Source organism: Cynocephalus volans, chromosome 12 (genome assembly GCF_027409185.1).
Source record: "Cynocephalus volans isolate mCynVol1 chromosome 12, mCynVol1.pri, whole genome shotgun sequence".
Classification (NCBI taxonomy): Eukaryota; Metazoa; Chordata; class Mammalia; order Dermoptera; family Cynocephalidae; genus Cynocephalus; species Cynocephalus volans.
This window is the reverse complement of record NC_084471.1, coordinates 102716627-102737481: the sequence shown is the minus strand read 5'-3', so window position 1 is coordinate 102737481 and position 20855 is coordinate 102716627. Positions and strand designations below refer to the sequence as shown.

The window sequence follows — 20855 nt, the reverse complement described above, 5'->3', positions numbered from 1 at the left end:
ATGAGTGAGAACATGTGGTATCTCTTTCTCTCTGTCTGGCTTATTTCACTTAACATAATTTTTTCCCAGCTCATCCATGTAGCTATAAATGGCAGAATTTCATTCTTCTTATGGCTGAGTAGTATTCCATTGTGTGTACATACCACATTTTATTTATCCAGTCATCCATTGAAGGACATTTAGATAGGACCCAACTCTTGGCTAGTGTTAAGAGTCCTGATAAACACGAAAGTGCAGGTATCTATTCGACTTGTTGATTTTCATTCCCTTGGGTGCATATTCTACCTGTAGATGTTTGAGAAGTCTTCATAGTGTTTTCCACCATAGCTGTATTAATTACATTCCCACTAACAGTGTAAAAGGGTTTCCCTTTCTCCACATCCTTTCCAGAATTATTTTTCTGTCTTTTTGATAATATCCATTCTAACTGGGGTGAGATAATATCTCATTGTGGTTTTGACTTGTATTTTGCTGGTGATTCTTGATGTTGAGCATTTTTTTTTTTCATTGTTGTTGAAAGGTATTGTCTTACTTCTTGCATTTTATCAATTTTTATTTGGATGTTTTAAATATTGTTTGTTTCTTTCACTTTTATACTTTATCTTTGGTGTTTCTTGGTTTTTGGAGGTGGCAAGATACAGTTGCTTTTTCTTTCTCATTTAGATTTTTGTTCTGCCAGCAGGTCCTTTCTTGCATATTCATGGCAGTGATTATTTTTCGGATACCAGATGCAGTACTCCCATGAGGATCTCTTGTAGGGCTGGTCATGTGGCAGTGAACTCTCATAGTTTTTGTTTGTCTCGGAAATAGACTATTTCTCCTTCATTTCTGAGGGAGTGCCTTGCTGGGTATATTATTTTTGGCTGACAGGTTTTTGTTTGTTTGTTTTAAGTTCGAATATTGTCCCATTCTCTTCTGTCCTGTAGAGTTTCTGTTGAGAAGTCTGCTGTTAAACTGATAGGGACTTTATTTATAGGTGACTTTTCTCTTGCTGTCTTTAGGATTCTGTATTTGTCTTTGAGTTTTGTCAGTTTGGCTATTGTGCCCCATAGAAAATCTTTCTGGATTGATCTGTTTGGAGATCTTTAGCCTCCTATATCTGAGGGTCCATATCTTTCCCTATGCCTGGGAAGTTTTCTGCAATTATTTCATTGAATATGCCCTCAGTGCCTTTTCCTTTCTCCTCCCCTTCAGGAACACCCATGATTCACATGTTTGTACACTTAAGGTTGCCTGCCTCACTTAGATTTTCTTCATTTTAAAAAAAAATATTATTTTTTTTGTCTACCTGAGTTATTTCAAGGACACTGTCTTCAAGATAAGAAATTCCTTCTTCTGCTTGCTCCAGCCTGCTGCTTAAGCTCTTGGTTGTGTTTTTCATTTTGTTGAATGGCTCCTTCAGATCCATGAGTTCTGCCACATTATTTTTTAAAGTATTAATCTCTGTGTAAATTTCCTTCTTCATATCCTGAATAGTTTTTTTCAGTGCATTGTTTCATCTTACTGTGTCTTCTTTTATCTCATTGTGTTTCCTTAGAATCATTACTGGGTATTCCTTTCCAGTCATTTCAAGGATTTCATGCTCTATGGGATCTGATACTTGAGAGTTATCGTATTCCCTTGGGTGACTCATATTTTCTTGTTTTTTTTTTTTGTATTTTTCATCTTTCTATGTGATGTCTAGTCATCTGGTAGAGCAGTTGCTTCTTCTATTACTCTAGAGTGGACTTTGAGAAGAAAGATTCCTGTAGATGTGTTTTATAGTTAGTGGTGAGTAGGGTATTTTAGTATTCATTCCAGGGAGATGCAGTAGTGTAGTATCCTTGTGGGCACTTCAGCCATGTTCAGTGTTGGAATTCTATGTGAGTGTTTCCATGACCTAGCCATTGTGGCATTTAGTGATTTCTTACTGAGGTTATTGACACTGTGTTGGGTCATCATGGTTTTGCATGAGATCTTGAGTTCTTGGGAGAAGTGCCTGGGGGACCTGTCACACTTTGTTTAGAGTGGGTGACCCTGAGAGGGCTTGTTGGCATACTGGCTGCATCCTGTGACCCTGATAGATGCACTGGGAATTTTCTTCCTTTCTCTGGCTATCCTGGGTTTCTTCACTCTCCAGGGGTTCCATGTGTGTCTCTCCCCAGATTGAGGCAGTCATGTGGGCTTCCCACGTAGCTCTCACCCACAAGTGCACTACTATGGTGGGTGGGGGACAGCTTAAATCCCCCTGTGGGTTGGACCACTGGGTAGAGGGTCTGTGCTGTCTTACTTCTTTCCCTGGACTCTACTGGTATTCCACTAGAATGCAGTTGAGTCATCAGTGGTCTGCCTGCACCATGACAGTGGCTGCTGTGGCTGTTGCTGTGGTGACAGACCACCCTTACAATGGCAGTGACACCAGTGGTGGCTTTGGTGAAGTGCCCACATGATAGTGGTGAGTTCAGTGGTGGCATGCTGCTCACACAATGCTGGTGGCTGCCTGGTGGTGCCAGTGATGGCAGCAACTACAGCAGTGGCAGCTGCAATGGTTTCCTGCCCACTCAGCTTTGATGTCTGCAGCGGCTGTGCCCACAGCTATGGTGTCTGCAGTAGCAGTGGTGCTCTTTCATGGCAGTGGCACTAGTGCCAGCAGCTGCAACTGCCTCTCTCTTATCTGCAGTGTCCTCAGTGGCAGCAGGGTTACTTCTGGTGATGAGAGTGGCACAACTGCCTCCATTGTGTCTGCAGTGTCTGCAGCAGCAACAGGGTTACCTCGTAGTTGTGGCAATGGAACAGCTGATTGCAGCCCCCTCCCTCTCATCTGCTGTGTCCTTGATGGCAGTGTGGTTACTTCACAGCAGTGGCAACAGCCTCCCTCATGTCTGTGGTGCATCAAAGGGCCACCTGCAGGACTGCTGCTTTGCGGGGAGCTGCTCTGCTATGTGCAACAGTTCTGGGACCAAACAATACTTCAGCGACTGCAGTGGTTGTAACGGTGGGTCTGTTTCAATCTTCTTCTGTGGGAGGAGCATGCTCTTGGCACCTCTAGTTTGCCATTTTCCTGGAAGTCCCTAATATACCATATTAATAGAAAAAAAGACATAGTGCTCAGTAATGATAGCTGCTTCTTTTATTTTTATTGGTTTCTCCATCCACTGCCTAACCATACATTTAAATATAGTAGTTGTTTTAACTTTTATGACACATGGTTTAAACAACCCTTGTCCTCCGAACTTCAGGGTAATTGCTACAATATATGTTTTAAAGACAGCAAAATGTATTTGGCTATGCAAATCTGCACTGTCTTGGGAATATTATGTGTGAAGAAAATTTGAAGAAGTCTGTTTGCCTAGGGGAGGCTCCTTCCATTGAGTGGTCAGTGGAATTCCTAAACTTCCAAAAATTGTTGATGGGAGGCATAAAAATCTGTTTAGGTTTCTACACTGGGAAAGTTGACACTAGGATTTTAGCCTCCATTTAGCTTCCAACTTTAGATATTATCCTGCCTGAAAGTACATCAAGTGTCAAGGTTCATTCCTATGGATGGGATATGTCCAGATGTGTTTATAGCACAGCTGAGAGATTGATTCAGTATCTCAACCTCCTTCATGACCTCAGACAGTGAGGAAATTTCCTCAGGGATATGCAACTTGAGAGAAATCCCACGTTGTTATTCACAGAGGGTTTAGAGTCCTTTATGTCCCAGTTCATGACACCCAAGGGCTTATTAGAGTTGTGCTTTATCATATAACAATCCAGACCAGGAATGTAGGCTGTTAATAGATTAATGTAAAGTGCAGGGAAAAGAATTAATCAGGTAAAGATTTGTTGTTCATAGATGAATACTCTTAAATATTTGTTTCTAAGAAAAAATCTTTAAAAAACAGAGATAATTAATTCCTGGGAGGGCAAAGCCATAGATAGAAATAAAACATTCTCAGTAACCTCTCAAAACTCTATGATTCCAGAACAAGCTGTTTTCTTATATTAAGAGAAGAATAAGAGGTGACATTAAGTAATAGAAATATTTGTATCTCTTATTCTGAAACGACAGATCTAGATGTGGGAGAAGATCAGAAGATTCTCTTTGGTATCAAAGGACTTTAAGTTTCAAATTCAACAAAGTATTTCATTTTATTTTGACATGAGTTTCAAGGTCATTAAAGCTTTGGAAATGCTTGCTGAATCTATTGGGAGTAATTTGCACCAACTTGACTTTCTCTGCTTCCTGTAATATTGTTCAGCCAGTGGGGACTTTGGAAACTTACATTAAAAAAACATGCTATTTGAACAACTATCTACAAGTATAAGGCTTACTTCTTATTTCTGATTGTATTGGGTATTCTTCTCAATTACATACAACCACAGTAAGTTATCTACAATTGTTGATTTTTTTGTATTTCCATTTCTCCTCAAGGGGCTTATTTTAAAATCCTTGAAAAATTACTTTTTACAGAATAAGCACAAAAATTCCTTGAACTATTTAAGCCAAGTGCACAGTTACGATGTGTGGGGGAGGGGTGGGGGTGGAGAGGACCCGGTAAAGGGGCATGAAAATCAAGTACAATATATTTTGAGAAATTAAATTAAATTAAAGAAAAAAGAAAAATTACTTTTTGATTCATTGTGGGGGATCACTTTTAGATGTCCTGGCTTTTAAAACATTTTTTATTATTTATCATTAACATAGGCATTTTTACAAATCGTGATTTTTATTTATGCCCTTTACCCAACCTATTACTCCCCCAACCCCTCTCTCCCTCCCCCCAATTTTTAATATCCTTAGGTTTGTTCTCTCCTTCTGTAAGTACAACATATTTTTGTGTTTTTTTCTTTCTAAGAAAGTGGTGGGAAAGAAAGGAAGGAAGGAAGGAAGGGATTTCCAGGTTTTTGAATGTGGAGAGATTTCAGTAGCTGGATGGGTCACTGTGGGTTTCCTCCAGGGTAGGGTATGTGATATGGTGGCTTGGACAGTTAGAGGCTTATGGACAGTCACTCATTTCCTTGAAACAATGCTCTAACTTTGATGGTTTCCAGGGATGAAAGAGGGGGAATATCTCACCTTGTACTGATAGGAGGAGATATGAGAGGCAACTGAGAATAAAGAAATGCAAATTGGAGGTAGAGCTGAGATAGGGTGTGTAAGCTTCACTGTGGTCAAGACAGGTTGGCAATGGGAAAGAGAAGGATAGCATTTGGATTCTGTTTTTCAAAGAAAACATTCAGCTCTAAAACTGAGATACAAAAGGCAAATGCATTAAAAAATATAATCTGCAAGGAAAGAGTGTACCCTCTGCTCTGTTGGGAATCTATGTTAAACTCCAGACTCAGAAGCACTTCTGATTCTGACTCTATTCAAAGTTTCTCAGATATTATTCTATCCAAGTGAGTCCTTGTTTCTGCTACGATGGATGTGGTCCCAGCAATGTGACTGAATTTCTGTATCCCTGCATTCAGACCTAGGCCTTTTTCTTAGAGAGCCAAGACAAGTATTACTAAAGATAAAAGATTAAAGTTAATTCTCTTTCTCACTTTAAAGTGAGTTTTTCCTTGTATACACTTATCTGAAGGCATCTTATGGAAGGCAAGATGAGTTGGTGGAAAAAAATCACTGTGTTGGGCATTAGGAGCTCTGAATTCTCCTTGTCCTCTGCCCCTAATCCATTAGCTGTGTTCCCTTGGACTTTACCTCTTTGGTTCTCAGTTTCCTGATCTTCAAAGCATGCATAAATTGATGAAATGCAAGGTGCTTGAGGATTTCTAAAGTACAAATTGTCTAAAATCTTGTCCAATGGACTGTTGAACTCACTAACATCTGACTCTACATTTCATAGCTTAGCAAAAAGACTGCCATGGATTTCCCATGGTCACAAATAGTGATTTTAGGTACTAACCCACATGTACAAACTCTGAAACTTCTGATTCCCAGAAGCAGACTGGACCTATACCGAAGAGGCATTGAATAAGTGCTAAAGAGTTAGAGATAGACATCCTGGATTTGAATAGAGGCTCCTTTATGTTTTTTATTATTATGACTTTGGGCAAGTCATTTACCTTTTCCTAACAAGAATTTTCTTTTCTTCAAAATATGTATAACAGTGTACCAACCTCATAACATTGTTGTGAGGATTAAGTGAAATAATACACATAAAGCAAATTTTAGTACAGTACTGAACACACTCAGTAAAAATTAACTACTATAGGAAGCACACAGTGCAAAAGTAAATCTCTGCGTGCTATTAAGAATGTGGAAAAGCATAGCTATAGTAAATGTTTGCACTTTAAAATGTTTGGGTATGTGGAATTTAAACAAGTAGCAATTGTTTCTCTGGGAAGAAGTTTGACTGTTTAGGTCTTTGCTTCTCAATTGCAGTCTGAGGGCCTTTTTTATGGAAGATCAGGATCTTCCTGCTGGATTGACACTTTTCTCCATTTCTCATTTCTGCAAATATGGGTATTAGAGGATTTGAGTGATAATAAGCACACTATGTGCTGGGTGCGCAGCGACGCTCCCGTCGCGGGTTCGGATCCTACATAGGAATGGCCGGTGCACTCACTGGCTGGGTGCCGGTCACGAAAAAGTCAAAAAAAAAAAACAACTGTAAAAGAGAAATGTTCTTTTAACATATCCAGATTACTTCAAGATATGCAAGAAGCTGAACTAATAAGTGAAGTAATGAAGATGAATGAGTCAAGTTTGGAGATTTCTGTCCAGTTTTGATCACCTAACCTTTGGCCCAGACCTTCAAGAAGTTGAAAAACATATTAGTGACTTGTTGACTCTCCCAGAGGCCATCTCCTTAGAGAAGAGCTGGTCATTGGAAGTGCACTCACCTTTATGCTCAAGGGTTCTTGCTTCTGGAAGGATTCTCTGATGCATTGATCTATCCAGAAGGGAGGCCATGATCCTGGGGCTTGGAGCTGTAAAACCAGCTTCTCAATGAAACATTTGTGGGATCATCTGGAAGAGGTTTCTTTTCCATGAATCTCATTTTATATCACGCCCACATGTAGCAGGAACAATTCATCTTACCCTTCATTGCTTTTGTGATTAAGAACACATAAAGAAAAAAGAAAACAGAAAGAAACCTGAGGTCTAGGAAAAAGTGACAATTAAAAATGGCAAAACTTGGTTTTAAATACTAATTTAAAGTTTGAGTGATAAGTGCATTATTCATCAAGCAAATAAAAATAGACTTTCTATTAAACAGGTTCTGGTTGATTGTTCAGATTTGATATATTGACCATCATTATCAATGGTATAAATTACAATGATGGATCAATAATCTTTGGTTGGTATCCAGTCAGGCCCTCTCACTCTATGTCCATTTGGTCCATTGGTAACAAGTGTTTCATGAGCACACTACAGCAGTTACTTTAATTATATCCACATAGTATTTCCTTGGTTCCCGTGATGTACCAATGTACAATTCCTTATGTTTATTTCCCCACATACTCCACTCAGTTTAAAAATTCATGGTTTCAACTGTAGGCCTCTAAGAAAAAAATGTAGAAATTATATTTCTTTTCTGATCATAAAATAGTAATGCAAACTTTAGAAATTTGGAAAATACTAAAAAATACAAAGAAATAAGAGATGACCCATAATCTAATATCCAGAAGTGAATGTCCTAAATATATTGACATATTTCCTTACCTACTTTTTCCCAAACAAATGTTTTAACATAGGTGAAACAAAACCTGTATAAAATCATACAAGTAAAATTTTTAATTTGAATTTTATTCTTAAAATATGTGTATAAAACCTATTATCTTCAAATGCTAATTCCATAACTATTATTCATTAACTTTTACCTATAGTATATTTACATAATTATAATTAGGGTATACAGACTATATTGTGTTGTTTTAATCATGTTATTTCATGTATATATATTTTTAAGTCTTATTAGGCTGCAAAATTACTATTTCTCATGACTAAAATAATCCATCATATTGATTTTCAAGTTTAAAACAATTACCCTGACCCTAGTAAATGGAATTCCTTTCATCTGGGTGTCCTACACGTTTTAAGAATATTTTTGAGGTCAGGATAATAAAGGACTAAAAGAGTCAACTAAGAGAATGAGGAACCTGTTCCTAGAGAGTTTTGGGGAAGAGCAGGAGTCATCTGTGAGGTGGCAGAGTACCAAAAAGGAAGAGGGAGACTTTTGCACTATTTGATTCTTTTATGGTTCTAATTTTACTTTCTTTCTTTTTATGTAAAGGTAAAAGATTCCTTCCAGTGTCTATCACCCACACCACATAGATGGAGTATAAAAGGAACATGACTGAATTCATTTTATTAGGTCTTACACAGAACCCCAAAATGCAGAAAGTCATTTTTGTGGTGTTTTTGGTTCTGTACATGGTAACGCTCTCAGGCAACCTGCTCATTGTGGTCACCATTATCACCAGCCAGGCTCTGAACTCCCCCATGTACTTCTTCCTGACCCATCTGTCCTTGATAGACACTATTTATTCTTCTTCTTCAGCTCCTAAGCTGATTGTGGACTCCCTTCATGAGAAGAAAATCATCTCCTTCAGTGGCTGTATGGCTCAAGTCTACGCAGAACACATCTTTGGTGCTACTGAGATCATCCTGCTGACAGTGATGGCCTATGACTGCTATGTGGCCATCTGCAAACCTCTGCACTACACGACCATCATGAGCCACAGGCTGTGCATTCTCCTGATGGGAGTGGCCTGGACTGGAGGATTTCTCCATGCAACCATTCAGATCCTCTTTACAGTCTGGCTGCCCTTCTGTGGCCCCAATGTCATAGACCACTTCATGTGTGACTTGTACCCTTTGTTGAAACTTGTGTGCACAGACACTCATACCCTTGGTCTCTTTGTTGCTGCCAACAGTGGACTCATATGCCTGTTAAACTTCCTCCTCTTGATGGTATCCTATGTGATCATCTTGTGTTCCGTCAAGAACTCTACCTCGGAGGGGAGGTGCAAAGCCCTCTCCACCTGTGCCTCTCACATCACAGTTGTCATCTTATCCTTTGTGCCCTGTGTATTTGTGTACCTGCGCCCAGTGACTACTCTGCCCATTGATAAAGCTGTTGCTGTCTTTTATACTATGGTGACCCCTATGTTAAATCCTTTAATCTACACACTCAGAAATGCTGAGGTTAAAAATGCAATAAGGAAGCTGTGTAGAAAAAAAGTGACTTTGGATAATGACTAAGTAGGATCACTGAGCATTACACATACAGGTAATAGATGTAATCTAGTCTAAGCCCTTAATCTGTAGATGAAGACAAGGGGTTGCAGATGTACACTTAACACATAAAGCTAAAGCTTGAAGTGTAATCCAGACTTAACTGTCTCCCATCTTTTTTCTTTTGTTATCACAACTTATTACTTCTTAATAAATATTTATCAATTACTTGGAAATCTGAAATATCTCTAGAAGCTAAAAGGTATAAATCTAGAATATTGGACTGATACTAAAATAATCTTATTATGCAACATTGAGGTGTTGGTTATTAAAGATTATTGAAAATAACATGTTTAATGATATTTCTTTACTTTGGCCTTAATGCAAATTCTTTCTTTTGTTAATTGTATTGTTTATTAAACATTGATTGTATAGTATAAAAAGATACTGGTTATGTAATGCATATAAGGCTGACATAATATTAAGTATTTTCTATTGTATCAGTTAGAATTCAATCAGGAGACAGAAAAGCTTCTGTGATTTGAACAAGGAAAGTTTATATACACTTATTAACTATATTAGGGGATTAACTATAAAGGAGTAAAGAATGCCCTGGGACTGAGAGATGAGTATCAAAGGAAGGAACACATTTAGAAGCTGAGCTCCCTGCTCAAGGTTGGGATTCCATATTTTGGAGAAGGTGCATTTGTTGCCCATTGGTTGGTGGAGAAGTTAACTGGGTTGTCTTGGGCCAGAACTAGCTCATCACAGCTGGGCAGAAACCGGCACACAAGAAACTTGTCTGGGATTGGAAAGCTGGGAGCCTCCCACTGAAAAGCTGGTGGACTAAGGCTGGCAAACAAAGAAGTATGTTCTGGACTGGCAAGAAGGAAACAGCCCTCTGGGTTGCAGGTGAACCAAGGCTGCCAGAAAACACCCCATCACAGTGTAGATAGACAGAGGTGGGAAACTGATCACTGGGATGCCAGTGAGATTCACTGGAATCTGCCGGCAGAGGTGCCACTGAAACTTAATGGGAAATTGTCCATGAAGTTATCAATGAAACTCAATGGAAATGAGTACCACGGGATTTCCCTCCCTTGCTCCCACAAAAACACACACATTGTTGGCAGCTACATAGATCAAGAGGAAAACAGAAATATATTTAAAATCAGGAAGAGATGCCCTATACTGACAAAGCTTAACATCATATCAGGCCAGGTACAGGGGAGAAATGTTTACAGGGCCCATTTTCATGAATTTGGAGCAGGCAATGAAGGGCATATTTGGGGCTGATAGGCAATAAATTGATAACTGGCACACAAATTTTATTCTGGTAGGTAAGAGGAACCCAATTTTCATTAATTCTTACAACACATTTTATAGGATATTGAAGCCCAAATGTATGTCATGATTTGAACTAACCTCAAGTTGGTGGCAGAACTTAGATATAAACTAAGACATGACTCTGTCCTACATATTTTCTGCTCATTACACAGCTCTAAGTAAAAATCACATTTCTTTGTTGGTAGCAGGTAGCTGCAATCATCTTTTTCATTGTGAAGCCTGAAAATGAATAAAAAGAGCCTTAATTTACTGAAAGATTCTGTATAACCTAATTTTTGGCTATTTCATATAATTTTACCATTAGGTATACTGTGGTGTCTTATTAACACTTTTATTGGAGGTAAACAGAGGATGGTCTTGTAGAACAGATTTAAACATTACTATTATTTAAACTTTTAACTAAATTTGTATCATCCAGTTAGTGTAGCAGTCTTCACAGCATGGAAGATATAGTCTCTTCTCCTACGTCAAAGGGGTTTATGACGGGTCTTTAGGAGTTAGACTTTGGCACCAGAATGGGCTCAGGAATGTCAAAAAGAAAGTAAAATTATGGAAAAACCTGAAATAGATAGCGTACAGGGACATAAACAGAATTGGTATCCAAAGGTGATTGAAATGTCAGACTAGCAGAAAGGCAAAATCACAACGTAGGTCAATAGACACCAGATGCCAAGGTATCCAAGAAATTTTAGAGTGGTCAGTAGAAAATGGACCCAGGAGAGATTCCTGGGGCACAACTCAAAGATGTCTTTCAACTCTCTGTAAAGTTGTGAGGAAATTTAAAAAGATACCCAGATAGAAAGGAGGTCAATGAAGCTGATGATGTTTGTTAGAACTTTCATAGAGATTCTTCATTTAGCGTGTCCAGATGGTCCCAGACATGATCATTAGGAAAACAAGGTTGATAAATGATGACTTATATGCACATTGCACTTCATTATGTTAGTTCAACTTTTTGTTCATTGTAGAGGATTCTTAAAGCAAACGTCCTTCACAGGGCTTGGTTTTTAAAAGCCTTGCAGTTTCAAATATTGACCTTGCGAAGGACTGGAAATTTTCCTTAGGATATAGAGTCTCTGGTGTAAGATAAAGATTTGTGGCACAGCAAGGTTACTTGCTCAAAAACAAACTAGTTACTGATTAATATGTAAAGATACTGGGAAATAGCTGTAAGAAGGAATGTTTGCTAAGTTCAAGCTTTTGTTGGTGGATCACTTAATTGTCTAATGAAATGTCATCTGATTTGTTTCACTGAAAGTTACCAGCCTATATTGTTAAACTATAACACCACCTATGTTCTCTTCCTGTAACTTCCTGGTCTGGAAAATAAATGCAGGAGGAGAACCCCAATTCGGGGTTAATTTCCCAAGGAAGGAATGCCTCTTGCTTGAAGATTCCAGGGAAGTTAACCACTTCAGGGCTTCTCACTGATCAGAAGAGATGGGCTTTGAGTAATCCTTTTCAGCTTTGTTACCCAGGGTAAATGGGGTGACAAATCCATGGGGGACAAAGCAACAGTTCATGCAATTCTATATCCTCATATCATAGGACAGCTTTAATTTTCATGAAAAAAAATAAAAAGCTGTTATATTATCAGGGATGTCTTGCTCTCCAATCCCCTGTGCATCCCTACATCCATGTTCCTTGGACCACCGTGCTTCTACCACCAGCTCATTCCTGCATGTTCTTGTACTGTGATTTAGTGCTAATCATTGCTATCAACTGTCAAATTATAAGCCAAATTATATTCAATGTATGCTTTTCATGAACACTTTGGATTTAAGATATTAATAAGACACACTGGTATCTTTACAATAAAAAAGTACATATTATGAAATAATTACATCATACAATTTGCCTTCTCATTTTAGCTTTATGGTAATATTGAAAAATAAAAATTAAATAAATTTAAGATTCATGACATGATGTTTTGATACATGTATACATTGTGAAATGATTACTACAATCAAGCTAATTAACATGTCCATCACCTCACGGTTACTTTTTTGGGGGGGGAGGGGGTAAAAATTTAAAATCTATTATTTTAGCAAATTTCAAACATACATTACATTACTGATTATAGTCACCATGCTGTACATCAGATCTCCAGAGCTTATTCACTTTGTCCAACTGACACTTCATACCTTTTGACGAGCAGCTCCCTGTTAACCTCATTTCCCCAAACCCTGGAAACCACCATTCTGCCTTTAGGAGTTTGATTTTTTCAGTTTCCACAGATAGTGTAACCATGGCTTTCAATTAAAATTATTATCTGTTTAAATTGCTCTTTTTTTTTTTTTTTTTTGGTAAAATTTCGTAACTAACCTCTCATTCTGTTTCTTCCTATCTGTCTTTTAAGGAAACACCTCTGGTGCAGAAGTCATGAGTTGGGTGCCTACAGGTGTTTTTCAGAATCATTGAAGTTAGTTTGGCCCAATATAAACTGGGGTAGGCTGATTGAGCCAACAGATCTCTCCACTGAGCTTGTGCCAAAAACCCTGCCTCCAGATCTCACCATTTTCCAAACCAGCAGAGGCATGCAGACGGATTGGGCCTGTGCATATCCTCACCCCACCCCTGACCACTTCATAATTATACCATCTCTCTGGCAGTGGGCAAGGTGGATCTGAGATACAAATCTCCTGTTTTCTTACATGGCTGCCTGGTGAATAACCTTTTTTTCTCTATTGCAAAGACATGTGCTTTGGTGATTGGCTTTTTGTGGCATAGACAAATGGACTCCATTTGGTTCAATAACAACAAGTGAGATCATGAAGTAACTGTCTTTCAGTGTCTGGCTTGTTTCACTTAGCCTAATATCTTCTAGGTGCATCCATGTTGTCTTAAATGACAGGATTTCCTTCTTTTTTTTTAAAGGCTGATAGTATTCCATTATATATGTGTGTGCTTACATTTAAGTCTTTGAATTGATTTTTACATATGGTATGAGATAAGGGTTCAGTTTCATTTCTTTCAGGTAGATATCCAGTTTTCCCAAGACCGTTAATTAAAGAGACTATCCTTTCCCAATTGTGTGTTTTTGGTACCTTGTCCAAGACCATAAATGCACAGATTTCTTTCTGGTCTTTCTATTCTGTTCCAATGGTCTAGATGATTGTTTCTTACCAGTGCCATTACTGTTTTGATTGCTATAGTTTTATAGTATATTTTGAAATCAGATTGTGCAATGCCTTCAACTTTGGGGTTTTCTTTGCTCACTATTGCTTTGGCTATTTGGGGACTTTTGTGGTTTCATATAACTTTTAGGATTGTCTTTTCTATTTCTATGAAAATTTCTATGAGGATATTGGTAGGTATTACACTGAATATATAGATCACTTTTAGTGACATGAACATTTTAACAATATTAATTTTTCCAATCCATAAACACAAGATATCTTTCTATTTAGTTGTGGGAATTTTTTCCAGTTTCCTTCATCAATGTTTTCTGGTTTTCAGTGTAGACGTATTTCACCTCCTTGTTAAATTTATTCTTAAGTGTTTTGTTTTGTATTGTTTTGTTTTCTGGGAGGTGGGTAGGCAGGTATTCAGTGAAGTGGCCTATCCAGCTAGTCCTGGATGGTGGTCTGGGCCACTTGGCAAGACTGCTAGGAAGTTGTAAGAAACACCCTCACCCGTCCAATACCAAAGGATGGACACGGAGACACAGGGTACAGCGAAGTGAGACTTTTATTATGGCCTTGAAAGGTTCAGGTGTCTGAAGGGCAGGCAGATGGAAAAGGGCTGTAGCAAGCAATCTATTTCCTAGTGCGCAAGTCCCTGCCCCCACCTTCTCATTGGTTGGGGTGCACAAACTTCCCGGATGATGTCTAAAAGTACCCAAATTTACTACCCCCTTGTAGCAAATTTCTTTGTCTGAGGGCTCAGGACAAGCCTATGAAAAAGGCCCACCCAAAACCCTGTGAAAGGAGAAACATTAGGAAGTGAAGAGAAACATAAAGGGCTATTGACTCATAACCATCTCAAGGACAAATTTATCCATTTGAAGTAAACAATTAAGGGCTGGTAACTCATTGTCATCTGAAGGAGATGCTTTTTCTATTCAGTGACACCCAACCCCTCCCGCTGGAATGGGCTAGACCAGTCAGATAACTTTTGGGTTGGGCCTGAATTATTTCTGAAAATGAATCACTTAGATTATTTTCTTACAGAAGTGACCTATCCAGAGGCTTTTGGGCAGTGGACAAGGCTGCTAGGCAAGGCTGCAGTGAAGTGACCAGTCCAGTTGCTTCTGGACAAAGGGCAGGGCCACTAGGCAGGCCCACAGTGAGGGAGCCAGTGCATCTACTTCTTGGACTGTTTGCACAGCTGTTAGGTGAGACTGTTCAGGGTAGAACTGCCTGGCTGCTTCTCAAGGAGGGACGAATGCACTTTATTTCCAATAGCCCAAGGGTGTATTCATTAGAGACCCACAAGCTGTTTTGGGGGGTTGGGGGCTCAGGCTCACACAACTCAGCCAGTGGGGATAGGGGGAAGGGGTAGAAACAAGGGGTGGCCTACACAAGGAGGGTCTCCCTTTCTAATTTCTGGCTGGGGACATGGGGGTGTGTCACTTCAGCAGGACTGCGGTTGGTTCCCAGACGGCAGAACTGGAGACACAGTCCCCCTGAGGCAAGGATTCAAGTCGCTAGGGCCATGGCATTGTAGCCTCTCCTGTGAGTGCACTGCGATGACAGCAGCGTCTTAAGGCTGAAGTAGTGCCATGGCTACTGAACCCAGAGCAGAATGCACTCTCCTAACAGTTCTGGTTTCAAGATGGTGCATTGGCTTGAGTCATGAGGATTGAGGGTAGGAATGCACAGTTTGTGCTAGTGTTCTAGAGCTATGCAGTGTGTGTATTCTAGGATTCTCCACACATTGACCTCCGGGTTCCTCCTGCCAAAGGATCTGTCCATCTCTGTGGTGAGGACGGGGTTGGTGTGGACCCTCTGCCTACCTTTTAGCTACAAAAGAAAATTCTTCCTGCATCAATTCCTGAGTCAGCCATGGCAGCTGAGACTGTGTACCTCTTTCTCCTCTCTATGCCACCATCCTGGGCTTTTATGCTCTACATGGATCTCACCAGTCTCCTGCTGCACTCTTACACTCTTCCACCAATGTTCCCATCAATATTTAGCTGGCTGTTAGTTGTTCTGGTCCTTTCCTGTGGGAATAATGTGCCATAGGCACTTCTACTCCACCAAATTGACTCCTTCCTTGTGAGCTATTATTATTATCATCACCATCATCATCATCTTCTTTTTTTTAAAACTCCTGTAATCTCATAATTGGGCATTTATTCATCAACTTAGTTGGCTGCTTATCATCTTACCCCTAGAAACACCATATTTTTGCCTTTGTCATGGAGACCTACAGGAAAAGGAATCTTATTGCACCTTGGAATTGCTATTATTACTACACTTATACCCACCTTGCCTGTGTTAGTTATTACCTCCTGCCACCTGCAATTCTAGAATGTCATCATCCTCACTGATACCAGGGAGCATAGTTACAGTGAAGCACCATCATTATTTGTAATTTCCACCAGCCTCTCAAAAATGTTCGTGCTCACCTTACTGGTACTTGGAACTGTATTAGTGAAAAGAATGTCTTCTGGTTCATCACAGAAAACACAAGCAACTCATGGATTCTCTGGCCTTAGATTCTAACATCCTCACCACTCTGAGCAGTCTAATTCCTTCCTCAATACTGGGCCAAGGAACTTCCTGCATCTTCATTGTATTTACAGTACACTATGTGGAAGGCAGAGTAATGGTCCCAGAGATGCCCATGATCTGATCCCTGGAATCTGGGAATACATTAGTTTACATGACAAAGGAGGAATTAAGGTTATAGAGGGAAGTAGGTTCCCAATAAGCTGACCTTAAAAAGGGAAGTTATCCTGGAATATCCAGGTAGGCACAATGTAAACACAAGCTTCTTAAAACTGGAAGGAGGCAGGAAAAAGTCAGAGGGAGATGTGGACATGGAATCAGTAGCATTTCTATTCTCCAATAGTGAACATGCAGAAAGGGAAATTAAGAAAGCCTGCCCATTTACAACAGCCACCAAAAAAATAAAATACTTAGGAACTGAGTTAACCAAGGATGTGAAAAATCTCTATAATGAGAACTACAAACTACTGCTGAGAGAAATTAGACAGAATAGAAGATGGAAAGATATCCCATGCTCTTGGATTGGAAGAATAAACTTAGTGAAAATGTCCATACTACCCAAAGTGATATACAAATTCAATGCAATCCCCGTGAAAATTCCAATGACATTTTTCTCAGAAATGGAAAGAACAATCCAGACATTTATATGGAATAACAAAAAAAACATGCATAGCCAAAACAACGCTGAGCAAAAAATAAATAAATGAATAAAGCAGGAGGAATAACACTACCTGACTTTAAACTATACTACAAAGCTATAATAACCAAAACAGTATGGTACTGGCATAAAAACAGACACACTGATCAACGGAATAGAATAGAGAATCCAGAAATCAATCCACACACCTACAGCCATCTTATCTTTGACAAAGGCACCACGCCTATACACTGGGGAAGACACTGCCTCTTTAGCAAATGGTGCTGAGAGAACTGGATATCAATATGCAGGAGAATGAAACTAGACCCATATCTTTTACCATACACTAAAGTCAACTCAAAATCGATTAAAGAATTAAATATACACCCTGAAACAATAAAACTTCTTAAAGAAAACATAGAAGAGACACTTCAGGAAGTAGGACTGGACACAGACTTCATGAATATGACCCCAAAAGCACGAGCAACCAAAGGAAAAATAAACAAATGGGATTATATCAAACTAAAGAGCTCCTGCACAGCAAAAGAAACAATTAACAGAGTTAAAAGACAACCAACAGAGTGGGAGAAAATATTTGCAAAATATATATCTGACAAAGGATTAATATCCAGAATATATAAGGAACTCACACAACTTTACAAGAAAAAAGCAGGCAACCCAATTAAAAAATGGGCAAAAGGGCTGAGTAGGCATTTCTCTAAGGAAGGTATACAAATGGCCAACAGACATATGAAAAAATGCTCAACATCACTCAGCTTTTGGGAAATGCAAATCAAAACTACACTGAGATACCATCTCACCCCAGTTAGGATGGCTAAAATCCAAAAGACTCTGAACGATAAATGCTGGTGAGGTTGCAAAGAAAAAGGAACTCTCATACATTGTTGGTGGGACTGCAAAATGGTGCAGCCTCTATGGAAAATGGTATGGAGGTTCCTCAAACAATTGCAGATAGATTTACCATATGGCCCAGCTATTCCACTGCTGGAATATACCCAGAAGAATGGAAATCATCAAGTCAAAGGTGTACCTGTTTCCCAGTGTTCATCGCAGCACTCTTTACAATAGCTAAGAGTTGGAACCAGCCCAAATGTCCATCATCGGATGAATGGATACAGAAAATGTGGTACAGCTACAGAATGGAATACTACTCTGCTATAAAAAAGAATGAAATACTGCCATTTGCAATGACATGGATGGACCTAGAGAGAATTATATTAAGGGAAACAAGTCAGGCACAGAAAGAGAAATATCACATGTATTTGGTGGTAGATAAAACTAAATAAATAAATTCACACACACCTGCCCCCCCAAAAAAACCAGGCAGGGGGAGAGAGAAGATATAACAATTACAATTCCTTGAAGTTGACATGACAAGTGAACAGAAAGGACATTGTTGGGTGGGAGGGGGGAGAGGGAGGAGGGAGGGAGGTTTTGGTAATGGGCCACAATAACCAACCACATTGTATATAGACAAAATAAAATTTTGAAAAAAAAAAAAACAGAATGGATGCAACATGCCCACTTTCAAGATGCAATTAATATGCCACAAGCCATGAAATGTGGGCAACTTCTTGTAACTGCAAAATGACAAAGAAATAGATCCTCTCCTACAACTTCTAGAAAGAACACAGCCCTGCTGACACCTTAATTTTAGCACAATGAGACCTGTGTAAGACTTCTACCTATAAAACTGTAAGATAATTAATCTGTGTGGTTTAAAGCCAATAAGTTGGTGTTAACTTGTTACAGAAACAATAGAAAACTAATACAGCTACCATCTCCTATATGCTTTAAACAGCCAGCTCCAGATGTTCTTAGAATATTTGTGTTAAGTTTCCTAGGACTGCCATTTCAAAGTACAATAGACTAAGGGGCTTAAACAATGGAAATGTATTGTCTGTGATTTCTGGACACTAAAAGTTTGAGATCAAGGTGTCAGCAGGTTTGGTTCCTCCTGAGAGGTGACAGGAGAATCTGTTCCATGCCTCTCTCATAGTTCCTGGCACTGACTGGCAATCTCTGGTGTTTTGTTATTGTAGATGTATCACCCTGATCTCAGCCCTCATCTTCATATGACATTCTGTGCATGTGGGTATGTGTGTGTGTCTTCACTATGTCTAAATTATCCTTCACATAATGACACCAGTCATATTAGATTAAGGCCCACCCTAATGAATTTCACTTCATTAACTCTGTAAAGAGCCTACTTCTAAATAAGTTCATATTCTGAAGTATTGGGGATCAGGATTCCAACATATCCTTTCCTTGGGTGACACAATTCAATCATAACATCAAATATCAAGTCTTGGGTGAGTGCCTGATGTCAAAAAAAAACTTCAGATGTTTATTTTGAAAATATTTTTTCCCAGTGTGTTTTTTTTTTTTTTTTTTACTCTGTTGATTGTTTCTTTTGCTGTGCAGAAAGTTTTTAGTTTGATATAATCCCTTTTGTTTATTTTACCTTTAGTTGCCTGTGCTTTTTGGGTCCTATTCATGAAGTCTGTACCCACTCCTACTTCCTGAAGTATTTCCCCTCTGTGTTCTTTAAGGAGTTTTATTGTTTCAGGATGTATATTTAATTCTTTAATCCATTTGGAGTTGATTTTTGGTATATGGTGAAAGGTATGGGTCTAGTTTCAGTCTCCTACATATGAGTATCCAGTTTTCCCAGCACCACTTGTTGAAGAAGCAGTCTCTTCCCCAGTGTGTAGACTTGGTGCCTATGTCAAAGATGAGATGGCTGTAGGTCTGTGGATTGATTTCTGGGTTCTCTATTCTATTCCATTGACCTGTGTGTCTATTTTTATGCAGCAACACGGAAGGACTCAGAGAAAATTATATTAAGTGAAACAAGTCAAGCATGAAAAGAGAAATATCACATGTTCTCACTTATTTGTGGGAGCTAAAAGTAAATAAATAAATAGACACACAAACAAATAAAGGGTGGGTGGGAGGAATAAGACAGAATAACCACAAAAATTCCTTGAACTATTTAAGTCAAGTGAACAAATTCAATGTTGGTAAGGGAGGGGAGGGGTGAGAGGAATGGGTAAAGGGGCATGAAAATCAACTGCAATGTATTTTGTGAAGTAAAATTTTTTTAAAAACTTCAGTTTCTAGACTTATAATATTCTGCCACCGTGTGTTAACACCTTCAAGATCCATTCCTGGTTTACACCTGTGCATCTTAGCCAGGTTCTGCTCTATCCTCATGTGGGTCATTTCCTCCTAGAGCCACATTGGACTTTCTTGTTTGGAGTTTTCTGAGATTGGTCCCTGGTTAGCTGTTTGGAAGCCGTGGGAGTATGGAGGAAGCTCATGAAGAAAACCAATATTATTGCACGGCAAATTCTTCCAATGAGGTAGTAGCACGGTGTTTAGGCAAGGGACAACTGCATCCTCGTGTGACAACCCAGAGGATGCAATATAATTGATGGAGTCACTCTTCTCACTTTTCCTCCACACAAAATGTTCCTATTTTAGTTCTCAGATTCCCACTCTTTTCCTATCAAAATACTGGCTTTAACTAAAAACATGGTAAGGATGTACATCTACTCTCTGCATTTTTGTCAGAAAAAACCTGGCCCTGGTTGAGAGCACAATCTCTGTCTGCATGAGATGTGCTGACAGGAGCCATGGGGACTCTATATTGAATTCATCCTCAGCAGACTCATTAGACAGAGTGTAACTGGACAGCACCTAATCCCCTTTCATACTTCCTTTGTGGTGAGATAAAAGACAAGAACAGGTAAAACTCTACCAATTGAAGGTTTGCTGCTGTGCAACCTTGCAATAGCAAAACCAAACCACCCTTGCTCTGCAGTGATAAACGTCTTCAGATGGATTACACATTGAAATTCACACAATCTGAAAAAAGTGATGTAAACATATCACTATGTTTGCTGTGCAATACACAACTTTCTATTCCCTCAAAAGAAAAGATGATCATTTTCTAAAGCTAAAGAAATTATGATGCTCTTGATACAATAAAATTGATATAAATTTAATAATCTTAATATAA

The 20855-nt window shown here is 39.0% G+C and overlaps 1 protein-coding gene across 1 annotated transcript; it reads left to right on the top strand.

Annotated features, from left to right (window-relative positions):
- The first annotated feature begins 8248 nt into the window (after window positions 1–8248).
- On the top strand, window positions 8249–9178 carry LOC134360661 (olfactory receptor 4C12). The gene has a single exon (XM_063075323.1). It carries the CDS (start codon window positions 8249–8251, stop codon window positions 9176–9178), a length of 930 nt encoding a protein of 309 aa, XP_062931393.1.
- The last annotated feature ends 11677 nt before the right edge of the window (window positions 9179–20855 follow it).

Bases quoted from the DNA above. Each gene is read 5' to 3' on its own strand.
- LOC134360661 (XM_063075323.1), top strand. From the start codon at position 8,249: ATGGAGTATAAAAGGAACATGACTGAATTCATTTTATTAGGTCTTACA.